This window comes from Brienomyrus brachyistius, chromosome 5 (assembly GCF_023856365.1).
Source record: "Brienomyrus brachyistius isolate T26 chromosome 5, BBRACH_0.4, whole genome shotgun sequence".
Lineage (NCBI taxonomy): Eukaryota > Metazoa > Chordata > Actinopteri > Osteoglossiformes > Mormyridae > Brienomyrus > Brienomyrus brachyistius.
This window is the reverse complement of record NC_064537.1, coordinates 18168242-18186815: the sequence shown is the minus strand read 5'-3', so window position 1 is coordinate 18186815 and position 18574 is coordinate 18168242. Positions and strand designations below refer to the sequence as shown.

The 18574-nt window shown below is 43.8% G+C and overlaps 1 protein-coding gene across 1 annotated transcript in view; it reads right to left on the bottom strand.

The window, feature by feature from the left end:
• Nucleotides 1–126: 126 nt before the first annotated feature.
• The window catches only part of LOC125742629 (signal transducer and activator of transcription 5B-like), a 56968-nt gene continuing 38520 nt past the window's right edge, over nucleotides 127–18574 (bottom strand). The window contains exons 3-19 of the mRNA XM_049014825.1: nucleotides 18244–18400; nucleotides 18042–18131; nucleotides 17749–17926; nucleotides 17414–17544; nucleotides 17013–17164; nucleotides 16444–16599; nucleotides 10792–10971; nucleotides 10210–10297; nucleotides 8638–8760; nucleotides 6740–6832; nucleotides 6061–6267; nucleotides 5128–5222; nucleotides 4632–4774; nucleotides 3971–4126; nucleotides 3744–3795; nucleotides 2684–2791; nucleotides 127–2559 (exon numbers count right to left, since the gene is read on the bottom strand). Of these exons, the coding sequence (XP_048870782.1) occupies nucleotides 2436–2559; nucleotides 2684–2791; nucleotides 3744–3795; nucleotides 3971–4126; nucleotides 4632–4774; nucleotides 5128–5222; nucleotides 6061–6267; nucleotides 6740–6832; nucleotides 8638–8760; nucleotides 10210–10297; nucleotides 10792–10971; nucleotides 16444–16599; nucleotides 17013–17164; nucleotides 17414–17544; nucleotides 17749–17926; nucleotides 18042–18131; nucleotides 18244–18400 (2233 nt within the window). The 3' untranslated portion in view covers nucleotides 127–2435. The remainder of the gene's footprint in view (nucleotides 2560–2683; nucleotides 2792–3743; nucleotides 3796–3970; nucleotides 4127–4631; nucleotides 4775–5127; nucleotides 5223–6060; nucleotides 6268–6739; nucleotides 6833–8637; nucleotides 8761–10209; nucleotides 10298–10791; nucleotides 10972–16443; nucleotides 16600–17012; nucleotides 17165–17413; nucleotides 17545–17748; nucleotides 17927–18041; nucleotides 18132–18243; nucleotides 18401–18574) is intronic.

Below are 18574 nucleotides of genomic sequence, written 5' to 3'. Positions count from 1 at the left end.
GAAGCATTTTAGCTTAGAACCAATTTGAAAAGGGTCCCAAAACCTCTGGTTGGTAAATTGCAGGTAATAATTATATCATATAGTGTGAATTTCAGACATCTCTTTGTCATTTGTCTACAATAATGATGCAATTATAAAACTTTATTTCAATTGGTTTTCCTTTGTGACACTGAAGTACTAAAAAACAGAAACAAACATGGCACACACAGAACCAGCTAATGTACAGGAGCTGAAACATCACATTACACAGGTGGGGGGGGGGGGGGTGGGACTGCCCAAAATCTATAATAAAAAAAAACAAGAAAAACAAAATACCTGAAAAACTGCCCATGTTTTCATTGACATGTTCTTGTAATAAAAACATTTCGAAATGCACTAAAAATAAATTCTAAAGGAAACAAGTACCAAAGTCTGCCACTAATATAACATTTTCTTTCACCTTAGGAAAATAATCTTGGACTGCAATGTCAGATTGTCTGCCATCCTATTCCCAATGCATATAGTACATATTCAAAGGGTATGCAATAAAACATGCAAGTCAATTGTAGCAAAATATAATTTTCCTATAGAACATAATTCATATATATTTGTTTTGTAACACATCTGTCTCCAGCTTGATTCCTGAGCCTGTGGCACAGACTGACAGGCAGCGTCAGCTGGCAAATGGGATTGAACAAGCAAGGGAGGTACAGCATGTGACAGGAAATGTTTTTAATAGTGACTTGCACCTCAAACTTCTCTTGGAATTCTAAAATTAGGGTTCCAACATCTGGGCAGTCACCCCTACTTTCAGAAGAAAAGGAGTAGGTTTCCCATATAGCAGGACAAACCAAACAGCTTTTTGGCAATAATTGTTTGGTGCATTCCACCATCTCCTTCGAAATACAGACACGTGGCTTGAGTGGAAATTCTCATTTATTTAAACAGCTGTGGTGGATGCAAGGTGTGGAGCCAAACAGGCCCAGGGATGCCAGCTGTGACTGAAGATCCTTGGTTGTCTCACCTGAACAACCTACCAAGCATAACACAGGGGTCTGACCTTAGTCTTGGAAAATACACAGGCACTGTATAGATGGAGGGTGTCATAGAAACTGTATGCTCCATCTCGCAGAAAGGCTTTATAACATTCAGAAATGACGAGCTTGAATGAGGAGCATCCAAATAACTTATGGGAGTTTTACTTACACAAAAATGCTCTGAGGGCAGAAGGAAAAATGATTGGTTCAGAGAGATACCCAATCATATTGTAAACAGCGTGGGTTAAAGCAACTAGAAGAGGCAGGACCAACCAATTAGATGTCTTGGTGCCAGCTCCTCTGCAATCTCTGAACCAATCATTTTCCCTTCTGCCCCCAGAACATTTTTGTGTAAGTAAAACTCCCAGGAGCATCCAAGCAGTGCGATGATAGGACAGGGGTTCCAACCCTCAGTCTGCAGACAGTACTGGGCCACGGAACCCTGCTGTTGTCACTTGCCCCATATACTATAGGATTGCCTTGTATTGGAGAATAAAATGCTGCGATCCATAAAAAAAATTGATTTCTCCCATATTTTCAAAAACATTTTATCCCTCCCCAACTCCTCAAATTTTACTGTAGGACCTTTTTACTGGTCTGTGCAGTTTGTGTGCAACAGGAACCGGTCCACGGACATCAGAGAGTTAGGAACCCTTACCATGCCTGACCGAGAGAACTGTGCTGAAGTACCTTGGTGATAAGAGAAGCAGGGAGGGTGGGGTCCTGTCAGAATGGGACGGGGGAGGATGTAACACTAGAAAACATGTTAACCGTGCCGTAAGCAGAGAGAATCAACTGCGTCTTTAGTGTCCTGTAGTCTTGCACAGCCACAGCATTTAAGAACACGGCAGGCATCAGGAAATAAAAATTAAATAGCATCTTAAAATGGAAACAACTCCCTCACTAAGTACTGTTAACTCGGAATGAATTTCAGCTGTACAAAGTTGAAAACACTGAAGCACTAACAATGATACTGTCAGTATTCCTGTTGGTGTTTGTACCGCATGTCTACAGACCACTTTGATAAAATTACTGCAAATTAAAACAATTGTGTGCTCCTGTGTCACTCCCACTCTCCCAATTATCAACACATAACTTTTAAAAAATTATTTAGATCTTTTTTAAAGCAGGTTATAAACTGAACTACAATTGTATGTGGTACATCCACAGTCTTGTCCATAATAGAACATCTTCTTCATTTTTTTGTCTGTTTAACAGGTACACATAAAAACATACAGTGAAAAAGTAATTGTCAGAATCTGCATGCTTAGAGTAAAACCAAAAAAATAATAATAAAAAAACTAATGATTAACAACCATTATTAACATTTCACATTATGGTTATTAAACTGAACAACAATGGAAGCAAACCAGTGGGAAATCCTTTCACTTAGTGGCTTGCAGGGTTAGAGGCAAAGGGTCATGACTGTTGTCCACTCCACTGGTTCTCTATTGGCCTTCGCAGCAGCTCTTCCACATGTCTTGCAACATCCATGGTGTCTTCCAGGTCAAATTCTCCATCTGCATCCAACATTGGATCATTCCTGCAAGGGGCCCCAACACAACAGTCAAACAGACACACAAAGAAAAATTCAATCAGATTAGTTATGCCAGGCACTCCCCACACAAACTGCCCCTCTTCGGGCCGTCAAAAGCTAGAACACTCACATGGGAGGGTATATTCCATAGTTATGAGGGTGGCTGATAGATGGCGAAGCCGCATGATCCATGTAGGTGGGGTTTCCTCCGGTCGGGTCAGGGTTGGCAGTAGTGAAGCTGCAGGCCCAAAGAAAGAAAGACCTGGGATCTAAAGAACCTTCCTTCATACAGAGTGGGCTACAGTACCAAGCACCAGAGTCAACATGCATGAATCAACATAGACTATCAAAATAGCAAAGACAACCAGGAAACAGCTCATCAGATCAAAACTTCTTTGGTTTCCAGGTCAAGATGTTTAGAGAATCGTTTTTTTTTTGTCTAACTATTTGCCCTATGATGATGCAGGCTTCTGTCACTGCACATCTGTTTTTAGATTAAAAAAAAAAACCAAAACGGCAAACTTGAGTGCTCCTTGGCAATTGCTGTTTCTTTCTTGTGTCCGGAAGTGTATTCTTCTATTGCTTCCCTAATGCGTTAACTTTCCAGCATAGTGGAATTGAAAGCCAGTGCTTAATTGGCAATTGGCATTTAAGGAGGAAGCCAGGCGAACCAACTACAGTACAACCCGCTATTAATTTTACTGGAGAGAGGGCTGGGGACAATTAACACTGACAATTGTGAGAGCTGCAGGAGTGAATGGGGATTGACTGACAGGCGCGTCAAGGCGGCCTGCTGCATACTGAGCAGCCAGTTAAATCGTACCAAAAGACTTCCTCTTAATGAATCACCTCTGAAGCAGAAAGGGAGCGACATATTGAAAATGTGACATGTCAGACAATCTTTCCATTGTGGAGCAAAGTGCTTTAAGTGCTCCCCGCACTTCACCTCTCACACGAACACCTCTCGCCCCATTTTCAGCAACTGAATTGCGAATGTGAAGGGCGCAATTAGCGATAATCAGCCCTTTCCTGTTATCCTGCTGCTCCTTGGCTGTACATCCCCCTTGCACAATAAACTGCCCCAGCATGCTGGCACCATGGAAACAACTCATAAATCTTCTGGCCGGCAACGACAGACGGCAAGAAACCCACATGTTTTAGGCCATATGGAGAAGGGCCACACAACTTACTCTGGCACTACTTGCCGGATCTGGGGTTTCACGTAGCCATCAACCGCTTTTGCTGCAGGCACACAGTGGCACATGGGACACAAACAAGAAGCAGAAAATAATTTAAAATCCATGAAAAAAAAGTCATCAAGATTTCATGACCCTCTAATCTTGAATGTAAAAAGTGTGCACAGTACACAGCTAAGCGGGTAGCACATTTCTGAGAGTTAAGAGTCTGAAACGCGTACATAAGGGTGGGGTGTAGTATTTGGAGAAGACCTCATCCTTCGGCCGCTCGGGATAGAGGAAGAGAAGGTGGTTGAGATCGCTGATTCTGTCTGCCAGCGATCGTATGGAGAAGTCCTTGGTTGTGTACGGCATGAGGTTCCACACCATCCTTTCTCCTAAGCACAGCACAAAGATGAAGGTAAGCAGTAGTTCATCCAGTTACCTCTGACTACCTTCAGGCAGAACTTTAACAAAAGTGCCTCTTTAAAATCATCAAGGCTTCTTGGGTATGAAAAAGGATTCGTGATCTGCTGGTTCAAGTTCCAGAAAAAATCCTGTTGGAGTTCCTTTGAGCAGAACTTTCACCTGAACTTCTTTGGGTACAACTGTGACCTTAGCAACTTGTACTGGGTAATCAGAGGTGGATAGTTCAGGTCCAGAAAGCAAAAATCCAGACCAAGTTTTTGTTTCAATCAATCAGTTGAATACTCATGTGTATTCGAATGTGATTGTGACTCTTTATACTCAACTAGGGGTGGTTGAAACAAAATCTTGGCCTGGATTTTTGCTTTCTGGACCTGAACTATCCGCCTCTGTTGGCTATGGTACCTACCATGAAGCAGCCTGGACAGCGTCACGGCAGTCAGAAACTGAACGAGCAACACAGCTGACAGAGCACACCTGCTTTGTTGGGGTTCTCTGCCACCCAGGCGATGGTGATGCCCCCGATTTCAGAGTCGCTGAAGCGTAGCAGGAAGGTTCCGTTGGGTTTGGACATCAGCATGTCCTGAGCCTGCTGTTTGTTCACAAAGCCCAAAATCGCCCTGCCTCACCACAGACAAACCCCAAACACAGACAAATACAGATGCATAAAAAACACACCTAGAAAGTAATAAAAAGTCATCAACTTCTACTCCAATAATTACCTCAGACTTATTCCCTTGGCTGGGTACATTTCAAAATTGTTTTCTTGCCATGAAGACTACGTATTGCGTAACTGTTAACATCAACAAAACTATAGCAACAAAATTTAAAATGATACTTCCTTCTTTATGAAGGACATTTCTTTCATGTGTTTTTGAAAGTCATGTTTTTGAAAGTCATACCATAATCATAAGCATAAACATCAGTTAAAATAACATCTACAATGGGATATACGAGATGACTGCCACCTTACCCATCATTCCAGTGCAGTTTCAGATGCTTTTTCATGAGTTCAATGACTCCGTCAAACCACTGCCAAAACGTGAAGTTCCTGCCAGGTAAACTCTCCTGTACAAGAGAACAGGTTACATGTGGTAGCTACCTGATTATGTCACCTTATAGGCCTATTACAAGCATTAAATGAGCAGCTTAGCGATTTCTACAATAGTTGGAGAGTTCAATTAGAGTTAACGGCATAACTACTTGCTCCCCAAAGACAATGTTTCTGTTGTAAGTTTGGCTGAAAGTCAGTTTTTAGCTTTGAGTAATAAGCAAAATATGCCACTATCTAATACAGGGTCAGAGTGAGCTTGGATCCTGTCCTTGTAAGCAGAGAAATAGGCGGGGGACACCCTGGATGGGATGCCAGTCCATCGCAGGGCACAAGGCGGGAGGACACCCTGGATGGGATGCCAGTCCATTTCAGAAAACACACACTTACACTGTATGCAATTTAGAAATTCCTTCATCAAACTGCATTCCGTTTTGACTCCTTTTCGAGAACATACAATCTCCATGCACACATAGCCAGTGGGTACTCTAGGTTCTTCCTGCTCTCTTTTTTCATACTCTTTTTGTTGAGTAAGAGTATGTGCCCTTTGAGGGACTGGCATGCCATCTACAGTGTCCCCTGCGATGTGTCCAATGTCTCCTGGGATAGGCTCCAGGCCCCCTGTCACCCTGCACTGGATAAGTGGTTTATTTTTTAATGAAAACACTATTTTGACCTGTGGTGCATTTAATTAAACTGAGGCCAGGCAAAGGTCTCAAATGAAAAACTCCTACACAAACAGAGCTATTTTTCAATCCATTTAGCCAAACCACTCCAGAAAGATGATCATGCCATACATGGGAGGTAATTAAGCAGCAAACAGAGCTTATACCTTGAAAAATGCTGCAAACCTACCCTGTTGAACTGTGACCAGGATATGGTCATATTACGGTAATCCTCGGGATTTACGCTTGAACTGCTGAAGGCCTTCTGAGCTAAAAAAACCAGGTTGTCCTCTGACAGACCCCGGCTGCTCTGCACCTCCGCCTTGTACTTCATGTTGAGGGCTTCGCATAGCTGTGGCCACGTTACCTTGTCTGGAACGATAAAAGGCACCCGCCCCTGGACCAAAGGAGAAGATCTACAATTACACTAAAGAAAGGAAAACTGCACACGGAACAGCATTCATTTTGATTCAGCTTTACAAAGCTTCTGCACTAGAATAACTGATCTAACACCTCACCCTGTTGAAAACAGTGCATGGAACATTCAATTCTGCTTTTCATTTTTAATTAGAGTAAATGGTTTGACTATCACAACATGTACAATGTCAAGATAGTAAATAAAATTCATTGAATTAAGGGTTTCATTAAAAATGATTGACTTTATTGATCCCAGGGTTTTTCTCCTGATGTTCTGGGTCAGTTAATGTACTCCAGGACCCCATTCGAAAAGCAGTTTAAAGTGCACATTCTCTATGCCAGAGCGTTTCAACTCTTCTAAAGAAGATTCTTTATTGAGCATGTCCATGGCAACCGTAATGCTATGCTTCTCCACCACAAACTCAGCTAAGCTGCAGCGGACGTGCACTCACTGGCTCGGCAAAAGCGTTATCCCATAGGACTGTCGCCGTGGCGTTGTTGTCTTGGCTTCCATGAACAATCACCACAACAGGAAGCGATAATGTCTGTGTGGGCAGGGAGGCAAATGCCGAGAATCACTTAACAAGAAATTGTTCGCATTCAGAATCTGACAGGATATACAGTCAGGTCCATAAATATTGGGACATCGACACAATTCTAATCTTTTTGGCTCTATACACCACCACAATGGATTTGAAATGAAACAAACAAGATGTGCTTTAACTGCAGACTTTCAGCTTTAATTTGAGGGTACTTACATACAAATCAGGTGAACGGTGTAGGAATTACAGCAGTTTGTATATCTGCCACCCACTTTTTAAGGGACCAAAAGTAATGGGACAATTGGCTGCTCAGCTGTTCCATGGCCAAGTGTGTGTCATTCCCTCATTATCTAATTTACAAGGAGCAGATAAAAGGTCTAGAGTTCATTTCAAGTGTGCTATTTGCATTTGGAATCTGTTGCTGTCAACTCTCAATATGAGATGCAAAGACCTATCACTATCAGTGAAGCAAGCCGTCATTAGGCTGAAAAATAAAAACAAACCCATCAGAGAGATACCAAATACATTAGGGGTAGCCAAATCAACTGTTTGGAACATTCTTAAAAAGAAAGATCGCACCGGTGAGCTCAGCAACACCAAAAGAGTTGCAAGACCACGGAAAACAACTGTGGTGGATGACCGAAGAAATCTTTCCCTGGTGAAGAAAAACCCCTTCAGAACAGTTGGCCAGATCAAGGACACTCTCCGGGAAGTAGGTGTATGTGTGTCAAGGTCAACAATCAAGAGAAGACTTCACCAGAGTGAATACAGAGGGTTCAACTAAAGATGTAAACCATTGGTGAGCCTCAAAAACAGGAAGGCCAGATTAGAGTTTGCCAAACAACATCTAAAAAAGCCTTTACAGTTCTGGAACAACATCCTATGGACAGATGAGACAAAGATCAACTTGTACCAGAGTGATGGGAAGAGAAGAGTATGGAGAAGGAAAGGAACTGCTCACGATCCAAAACATACCACATCATCAGTGAAGTATGGTGGTGGTAGTGTCATGGCGTGGGCATGTATGGCTGCCACTGGAACTGATTCCCTTGTATTTATTGATGATGTGCCTGCTGACAAAAGCAGCAGGATGAATTCTGAAGTGTTTCAGGCAATATTATCTGCTCAAATTCAGCCAAATGCTTCAGAACTCATTGGACGGTGCTTTATAGTGCAGATGGACAATGACCTGAAGCATACTGCGAAAGCAACCAAAGAGTTTTTTAAGGCAAAGAAGTGGAATATTATGCAATGGCCAAGTCAATCACCTGACCTGAATCCGATTGAGCGTGTATTTCACTTGCTAAAGACAAAACTGAAGGGGAAATGCCCCAAGAACAAGTAGGAACAGAAGACAGTTGCAGTAGAGGTCTGGCAGAGCATCACTAGGGATGTAACCCAGCGTTTGATGATGCCTGTGCATTCCGGACTTCAGGCTGTAATTGACTGCAAAGGATTTACAACCAAGTATTAAAAAGTGAAAGTTTGATTTATGATTGTTAATTTGTCCCATTACTTTTGGTCCCTTAAAAAGTGGGTGGCAGATATACAAACTGCTGTAATTCCTACACCGTTCACCTGATTTGTATGTAAATACCCTCAAATTAAAGCTGAAAGTCTGCAGTTAAAGCACATCTTGTTCATTACATTTGAAATCCATTGAGGTGGTGTATAGAGCCAAAAAGATTAGAATTGTGTCGATGTCCCAATGTTTATGGACCTGACTGTAACTCTCAAAAGTAATAAGAGTGCAAAGGTGCTGTAACTGGTTAAACTGGTCAATTACAAATGGCAGACGTGATTTTTACCTTCACTTGAAACACCAGCTCATTGCCCCCCACACTGAACTGAGATTCAAACAGGATGGTGAATTTCTCCTCAGTAACTGATTCAGCCCCTCGTCGGTCTGAGCGCTTAATCCGCTTCAAGGACTGCGTGGAGGAAAAGCAACGTAAGATGCCACGGGCAGCTCTTCAGATCATGACGTCAGTCGTAGGAGTGCATTTCTGTACCAGCGCTGAAAGTCTTCCGCTGGTTCGCTTTCACTACCTCCACATCTGACTAGCTGACCCTTCGCACTGACGCTTATACAGCTTTATAGTATTATAAATAGAAGCACCTGTTGAATTGCAAGACTATTCTTGCTTTACGACATGTATCTGGGAAGAGTAAACTAGCTTTCTTTGTTCCGGTGTGTCAGCGTTGGACTTTATAATTCCATCCATCCTTACACCTTCTATCCTGGACAGGATAACAATCAAAGTCAGAACTATTATTGCAAAATCTGTCTGGGTCACTCTGTTCTTTATTCCAGTGTTTTAAATCACAGTCATATTACAAGCCCCCAGCTCAGTTTTAGGTAATAGAAGGTTGCCGTGACTCAACTGTATAATTTCCCAATAAAACCTAGAATTTATTCTTCTTTCAATGGTTGCAATCCATCAAGGCCCGGAGGCAACAACGTGGCCCCACATCATCACATACACTACACGTGAGGATGTTGGTGCTAGTATGCGGTCTTCTGTTTTCTCTAAATATAATGCGGCATATACACTACTGTTTGATATCTCTAAAGAACATTGTTCATGTAGTGTTGTGGAACGTCCAGGTGGTCTTGCATAAATTTGAGAAAGGCAGCCATGTTGGACAGCAGTAATGTTCTCCCTGGTGCCCTCCTATAAACACCATTCCTCTTTGGTGTTTACTAATGATAGACTCATGAACAGGTTAATTAAGTGTCAGAGATGCCTGCAGATCCTTATCTGTCACCCTAAGGTTCTTTGTAACTTATAGGAGAATCCTACATTGTTCCCATTCACTGACCGTGCCCATTTCTAGGCAGAGTAGCAACTCTGTCTAACTTCTTCCACAGTTGGCCAATTAAATATATGAAAAACTTTCATATCAGGTATTACAACCTTCAGCTAACTCCACTCCTGAGCTCCTCCAAAATCTCTTAATTGGACCATTTTGCACCTTGTTACAACACATTATGAAATAATGCTGCGTTATGTCATAACTTGACATAAGCGTTAATAAAGACGTCCATCTTGGTTGTTTATTACATAATGCACAGCGTTACATTTTCATCATTAAAAAGTGCAATTCCCACATGCTGCAATATGTAATAATTTATTACAAAATACGGGAAATGTGTTACATATTGCATGTTACAAAATGCAGCAGATTATTACAGAATGTGGGTCCTATTACATAATAATGTAAGAATTTGTCAAATTATTACATAATCCTGCATTATTACATAAGGCATTGTAACACATCTGTACAGAATTCTGCTGTGTGACTTATGGCACAGCATTTTCTGAGCCATGCAAATGATTCCACTGGCTTTACAACCTTTTTCTCACAACTGTACATACCATGTTCCTGAAGTGCGCGCTGAGTGTGCCGGTCGTTTGGTGGTACTCCATGACACAATTGTTGTTGAGGATTTCTCCACTGCTTTCACTGCAAGAAAGGCACAGCATGAAGCTGCTGAGGACTATCCTCCCACGACCCTCACCTTTCATCGTGACTTTCAATCTATTCTTCTGATTGATATAACTGACACTGGAACCTTCCTTACCTCCTACACCAGCAGTTCAAACTGTCACCATCTTACCATAAACAAGTCTAACAATCAGGGGTGCTGAAAGGGTGGGGGGTGTTAGGACAATTCCAAGGCCCCCTTAGTGACAGGTGTCCTAAAAAAATCTGGAAAATTACTGGATTGGTCTGGACTAGGGGGCCCAATATGACATCCTTGCATTGGGCCCAAAATCTTCAACAACGCGCCTGCTAACAACTCTGGGTGTTCAAAAGAGACATGTCCTTATTTTCTCAAAAGCTTCACACAAATATTTTATAGAAACTGACTACTAGATATGATGTGGATCTTTGGACCACAGGGAACATCACACTTATTTTCCTAAGATGATGAAGGTGGAGTGTGCAGGCCTTACTTCCTGGTGTTCTCGTTTTTGAGTAGAGCCTTGGCCTGCTGCTCGCTAATGATGGTGGCTTTCACCTGGGGGGGGTTCATGTGCACGTTGAGCTTCCCCCCCACCAGAAGCCGCACGGTGGCAGCGAACTTCGTCTGTGTCTTCAGCACCTGAGGTGGCTGCTTCTCAATGATGAAGGTGCTGTGGGATACGGAATACAAACATACAGTTAGAATTACAGACCCCAGTTAAGAATGGCCGACATACGGACAGCTCATACTTACGAACGGACTGCCCTAAAGCCTGTTATACAGTCAGTCCCCAGTTAAGAACGGCCAACATACGGACAGCTCATACTTACGAATGGACTGCCATGAAGCCTGTTATACAGTCAGCCCCCAGTTAAGAACGGGTGACATACGGACAGCTCATACTTACGAACGGACTGCCATAAAGCCTGTTATACAGTCAGCCCCCAGTTAAGAACGGGTGACATACGGACAGCTCATACTTACGAACGGACTGCCCTAAAGCCTGTTATACAGTCAGTCCCCAGTTAAGAACGGCCAACATACGGACAGCTCATACTTACGAATGGACTGCCATAAAGCCTGTTATACAGTCAGCCCCCAGTTAAGAACGGGTGACATACGGACAGCTCATACTTACGAATGGACTGCCATAAAGCCTGTTATACAGTCAGCCCCCAGTTAAGAACGGGTGACATACGGACAGCTCATACTTACGAACGGACTGCCATAAAGCCTGTTATACAGTCAGCCCCCAGTTAAGAACGGCCAACATACGGACAGCTCATACTTACGAATGGACTGCCATAAAGCCTGTTATACAGTCAGCCCCCAGTTAAGAACGGCCGACATACGGACAGCTCATACTTACGAACGGACTGCCATAAAGCCTGTTATACAGTCAGTCCCCAGTTAAGAACGGGTGACATACGGACAGCTCATACTTACGAATGGACTGCCATAAAGCCTGTTATACAGTCAGTCCCCAGTTAAGAACGGGCGACATACGGACAGCTCATACTTACGAATGGACTGCCATAAAGCCTGTTATACAGTCAGCCCCCAGTTAAGAACGGCCGACATACGGACAGCTCATACTTACGAACGGACTGCCATAAAGCCTGTTATACAGTCAGTCCCCAGTTAAGAACGGGTGACATACGGACAGCTCATACTTACGAATGGACTGCCATAAAGCCTGTTATACAGTCAGTCCCCAGTTAAGAACGGGCGACATACGGACAGCTCATACTTACGAATGGACTGCCATAAAGCCTGTTATACAGTCAGTCCCCAGTTAAGAACGGGCGACATACGGACAGCTCATACTTACGAATGGACTGCCATAAAGCCTGTTATACAGTCAGTCCCCAGTTAAGAACGGCCGACATATGGACAGCTCATACTTACAAACAGACTGCCATAAAGCCTGTTATATTGTCAGCCCCCAGTTAGGAATGGCCAACATACGGACAGCTCATACTTATGAACGGACTGCCATAAAGCCTGTTATACTGTCAGCCCCCAGTTAGGAACGGCCAACATACGGACAGCTCATACTTACGAATGGACTGCCATAAAGCCTGTTATACAGTCAGTCCCCAGTTAAGAATGGCCAACATACGGACAGCTCATACTTACGAACGGACTGCCATAAAGCCTGTTATACAGTCAGCCCCCAGTTAAGAATGGCCAACATACGGACAGCTCATACTTACGAATGGACTGCCATAAAGCCTGTTATACAGTCAGTCCCCAGTTAAGAATGGCCAACATACGGACAGCTCATACTTACAAACAGACTGCCATAAAGCCTGTTGTACAGTCAGCCCCCAGTTAAGAATGGCCGACATACGGACAGCTCATACTTACGAACGGACTGCCATAAAGCCTGTTATACAGTCAGCCCCCAGTTAAGAACGGCCGGCATATGAACAGCTCATACTTACGAACGGACTGCCATAAAGCCTGTTATACAGTCAGTCCCCAGTTAAGAACGGCCGACATACGGACAGCTCATACTTACAAACGGACTGCCATAAAGCCTGTTATACAGTCAGCCCCCAGTTAAGAACGGCCGGCTTATGGACAGCTCATACTTACGAACGGACTGCCATAAAGCTTGTTATACAGTCAGTCCCCAGTTAAGAACGGCCGACATACGGGCAGCTCATACTTACGAACGGACTGCCATGAAGCCTGTTATACAGTCAGCCCCCAGTTAAGAACGGCCGGCATATGGACAGCTCATACTTATGAACGGACTGCCATAAAGCCTGTTATACAGTCAGTCCCCAGTTAAGAACGGCCGACATACGGACAGCTCATACTTACAAACGGACTGCCATAAAGCCTGTTATACAGTCAGTCCCCAGTTAAGAACGGCCGACATACGGACAGCTCATACTTACAAACGGACTGCCATAAAGCCTGTTATACTGGAATAGTTTCTTAGGAGTTTTATATGCATAAAAAGGTAAAATATATAATACATTAAAGCAACATTTGATTGAATAACGCTAAATAAGAAACATATGTATCAGTTTCGACTTACCTACAAATTCAACTTAAAGACAGACCTAAGGAACAGATCTCATTCATAACCTGGGTACTGCCTATATTGTAAGGGCAGTGCACACAATGAAATTTACCGTTTACAAAATGCAACAGCAGAAGTCATGTTCCGTCCATGCCTGCGCTTAGACAGACACAACATGACGTTGGGTTAATGTTTGATTTATTAAACACTGGATCTTTCACATAAAACATGCAGAGTGTATGTTTGCGCAAGATTGCAGCTCTTATCCTGTTAATTATCTATTCAGCCAAACGGTTGCCACTTCACTTTTCCTCTGCAAATTATTAAAATAATCCGTTACTGTTAACCATGAAACATGAAGTTTATATGCAGGAATATCCACAAAGCGTAGTTAATTATTGTCTGGATACAATGCATCTAATTCATCAAAAATCTTTAATTTACGGTCCTGTTGTGTCCAATGGGTATCCTTAGAAAACTTTTTTCATAAAATAAAATGCTTTTTTCCTCATGAGGGAACGGTAGGCAGAAAGTGAAATTCAAATTGTAGCTAAAGATAAAGATTACTTATACGAGGCAAAAGAAAGTGATGCTTGGGCAGTGAAAATGAGGCTGTAAGTACTTCCGACCCCCATTTTCTGGCTGAATCCTTCTTATAAATGAACGCCCTACGCTGCAGTATGACGCAGGCTGCGGAATGGCCTGGAGTAACTGAGAGTGTACTGACTTGATTAAGATCATCTGACTGCCAAAACCGTCAGCCTCTCCAGGAAGAGTGAGCCCATGGCGATTTAGGCATTTCTCCCTTTTCCTTCTCCATCTGATGGGATTCCCTCCCACTGTGTACCTAGGATGCTGTTTCTATTCTCCCCCACTGGTAAACGTGCTCAGACCTTGATGCTTCACCCAGCCTACGGTTCTAGTCCTTCTGTGACTTAACATCTATGATATTTGTCTGCTTCCCTCCCGGTCATCCTGAGAGTCTTCTGTTTTCATTTCTCCTGGCAAATGAAACCCCAGTATCCTGCTCCCATCCTGTGGTCGCGTGGCTCTGTTAACGGTTCAGTCTGCTCTTACAAACGGTGCCTAAACCAGACCAACCAGCCACGTGATCAGCTGACAATCACAGCGGCAGCACACTCCACTCATGCCTGGACGCTGTTCCCTTGTGCCACAGAACACCCCTCTTCCCTGTCGGTCATATAAACAAAGAGACTAAGCTACACTTTGCCCCCCTGAGACACAATGCATATATGACTGCCCATATCCATTTCTGAATGCCTTATTAAATGGTAGCTGTTGCATGTGGTCACATGCCATGATGGAGATGTAGAGTATGAGATCCCTAGGGCTGACAGGTGAGATATGCTTTGTGTATCGCTGGAACCTCCCAGAAGCTAGACAGGGTGCAGAAATTGTGCTTTAAGGTAATCTGAAAATAGTCAAGTGCTGGGAATGGAACTTCCTTAAAAGGACACCTCTACTCTGGTCCTCTGGGGGCTCAGCTGGGGGCTGAGCAACAAGTACAGGTCGGTTCTGTACAAAAATGTTCAGATGTGTTTTCCCCTTGCTGGGACATATCTCTTGTACATTACAAATAACCCCCTCTGGGATTCATTATTACATCTCGGTCAGAATGATTCCTGGAACACAAAAAAAAAAAAAACAAGTCGCCTGGGAAGAATTAAACAAAAATGTGACCCATCACCACGAAATGAGTCTTAAGTCGCACTGGTAGAATTACACCCATAAGACTCATTTCGTGGTGATGGGTCACAAATGTCAGACCATGGGGTTCAATGACTGAGACAGCCTCATTGATCAGTGGGTCTGTTTCATTCTGGGTTGATTACAGGTAGCGCACTGTGTGATTATCATTTATACTTTTTGCACTGCATCAAGGAACTATTGGACATTTTACTTGCTGGACTTCTGCCCTTGTTTCCAGAGGAAAGATCAGCATTCTTGGTTCCTTTCAGCTTACACTAATTTTGCACTCTTCCCTTTGGGCCACATTCCATCTTCTCCAGTCACCCATGTTCATGATGTACATTCCGAATTGCTCTCAGCATTTGCAATATTTGAGGGCACTTTTGCAGTTGGTGAGCGAAATTGCAGATCAACCCAATTCAGAGCTGAGCTACCAGAACCTAAAGCTGTGGGCAGATCACTGCTACGTCAAAGCAATCAGGGTCATGGATTTTCATGCTTAACCTTCTGCATGGTGTGGTCATTTCTTTCTGCCTGAAGATCTCCATACACAGCAGGAGTACATTTTTACGGCTGCAGTTCCCCAACTATTTCTCTCTGTTTCCGTAATTCTTGACTAATTATGATGTTCTCAATGTAACCTGTCACCTACTTCATGATAGCAGTGTGGAAGCAAGGACATCCACAGTACTGCGAATACAGAGAGCTACAGTGAGATTTCACAACATGAGCACAGCAGTGGCAGCAGCCCACTGGCTCCATAAAAAAGAAGAATAAAATAATTTAAAATAACTTTGTACTACTTTTTTCACCTAAATGACAATTACCTCATATTGTGCATGACACCTGAAGATCAGGATTAAAAAAAATCAGTTTTGAAGGTACTGTAAGTTTGCATAACAGAGCAAATGTAAATGTTATGTGAGGCCTCTTATGATTATTCCAGGGGCGTCAGAAGCATTTTGAATGTGGGGGGGGGGGGGGCATAAAACTAATAATTTATGTTAAATGTGGGGGGCGTCAAAACAAATAATTATGAAGTGTGAGGGGGACACCCCCTCAAATTTAATGGTGGCGACGCCCATGGATTATTCAAGGAAGTCCATCAACCGCACACACACACACATGTGCATGCTGATACCTGCACTCACACTCATACACATGTGCATGCTGATACCTGCACTCACACACACACACACGTGCATGCTGATACCTGCACTCACACTCACACACGTGCATGCTGACACACTCTCATACACACGTGCATGCTGACACGTACTCACACACACGTGCACGCTGACACGCACTCACACACACATATGCATGCTGATACCTGCACTCTCACACACACACACCTATGCATGCTGACACAGGCACTCACACACATATGGGCACCTTGTGACCAGTGCAGAGACAATGTCTGTGGTAGTGCTGTTGAGCTCCGTCAGCATCTCCTCCACAGGTCCAGGGATGGGCAGCTGCTGTCGTAGATGTTCTGCTCGCCGAATCTGCTGCCGGTTCTGACAGATCATCTCCGCAAGCTTTTCACACCTAAGAGATGCAACACATCTAGAATGAATACACAGGGTCACAGGGCTGAAGAGACACAAATAGGAAACATAGAGCTATTGTCATTTTAAAATAAATCTGACTCAGTTAAGAGATCCCCAACTTGGGCAAGAGAAAAGAAGGAAAATCCCACAGGTCAAATCACTGCTTGGGTACCTAGTTACCAAATATTTATTCTGAACCAAACGGACTGCAAAACAAAAAAAGCTACCTTAATTATGTCGTTTTTGATATGAAATTATTTATACCAACATCATTGTCATTATGGTCATGAAAAGTACTTCCTTCAGAAATATTTAAATGAAGTGCTAATAAGCACTTTTGTGGGTTACAGTGAAACTCCAGTGACTGACATAAGTGGGATGGAAGAGAGATCATTCAGGGTGTGGTCTCACCAGGACTGCAGCACGTCCAGGCTGCCCTCTGGCGGGCCACCATTGCCAGCCAGTTGCTGTCGTCGCTTCCACTGGATCAGCTCGTCGTCCAGGATGGTGGTCTGCTGTTTCCGGAGGAGCTGCAAGGTCTTCTGGTGCTTCTCCGCCAGATCCTGGTACATACACAGAAGAACACACATACTGTATATAAGGCCAAGTGTAACCAGAAGACATCCTGCTGCATAAGTCTATTTTCCACCGATCTTCTTCCCACGGCATAAATTCAACTGCACTCCCAATAAACAAACTTAAAAAGAACAGGAACAAATTATCCAAATTGACCTTCATTTGAATGGTAGGGAGACATTTCAGATAAAAACTTAGGGTGTTTAAAAATAAGTCTGTTTGGACAGGGGGCATACCAGTCTGTACTTCTGTAGTGTGTTAGCCTCCCGGGTCAGCCAGGATTCCATGGTGGCCCTCTTGCTCAGGAGGGCAGGTTCCCTCAGGACTCTCTCTGCTGGGGGCAGGCTGGACAGGTTGCTGAGCTGGGCTGGATGGAAGGAGGAGTAGGGGGAGGTCAGAGAAGCCCAGTATTTCAACACCTGTTCACCAGACACATAAGAAAAAGGCAATAAATGCAGAAAGACAGCATCACACACCCATTTTACTGGTAAGGAAGTGCAAAGGGGGCGTAAGATGTATTTGTAAATAACCGCAGCTCCTCTGCTCTTCACAGAACAGTGACTGGGCTCACCCTGGATGTGAAGGCTCTCCTGGTATTGGATTATAAAGTACTCCTGGTTGTGCTGCAGCTTGCGCAAGTCGTTGTCTGTGTCTTGTGTCATCATACGGAGTTCCTCAAAGGCCTGGTTTATCTGCTGGTATTTCTGAGACATGCTGTCCAGCATCCCGCCCCCGGGCGAGCTCGACTGCTAATGAAAAAGGGCAAAAACTCATTGACCTTAATCGCATCCTATCAGAAGGAACATATTTTCAGGGCGCCTTGACCACACGAACCTCATGGCAACAGCAGCCCTGGAAACTTACGTTTGTGGCCTCGCGCACCAGCCGCTGCTCAGTGTAGAGAATGTGCTTGATGCATCGCACCAGCTCCAGGGGGCACCTGTCGTATGTGCTCTGGGTGTTCCAAAGAAGCACAAAAATCACAAAATCTTCATTTTGGACGGCGGACTTCATGACCTTCAAACTTCATAGTTCAAAAGAGGAGCTATCATGTGGGAGTGCTGACCTTAAGCTGCGTGGCGTAGTGGCCCAATTTGATCTTGAGCAGGAAGCCGTCTTCCCCGACCTGGTGCTCCGCCTTCTTCTGCAGCTCCTGGACCAAAGTGTCCAGCATTCGCTTTGCCTTGAATTCCTCCTGGGGGTTTTCCAAATCGATGGAATCCCTAAGGAACACAATATGTACCCATTACACCAAAATGTAGCCTTCCTCGTTTTTTCCCCTCCATTCTTCTCAATTTAACAAAGACAGCCACAAGAGGTCATTGTTTGACCCCAACTGCCAGAGGAACTGCCTGTCACTCACTCACTTTCCTCGAGCCCTGGACAAAGTTATCTGA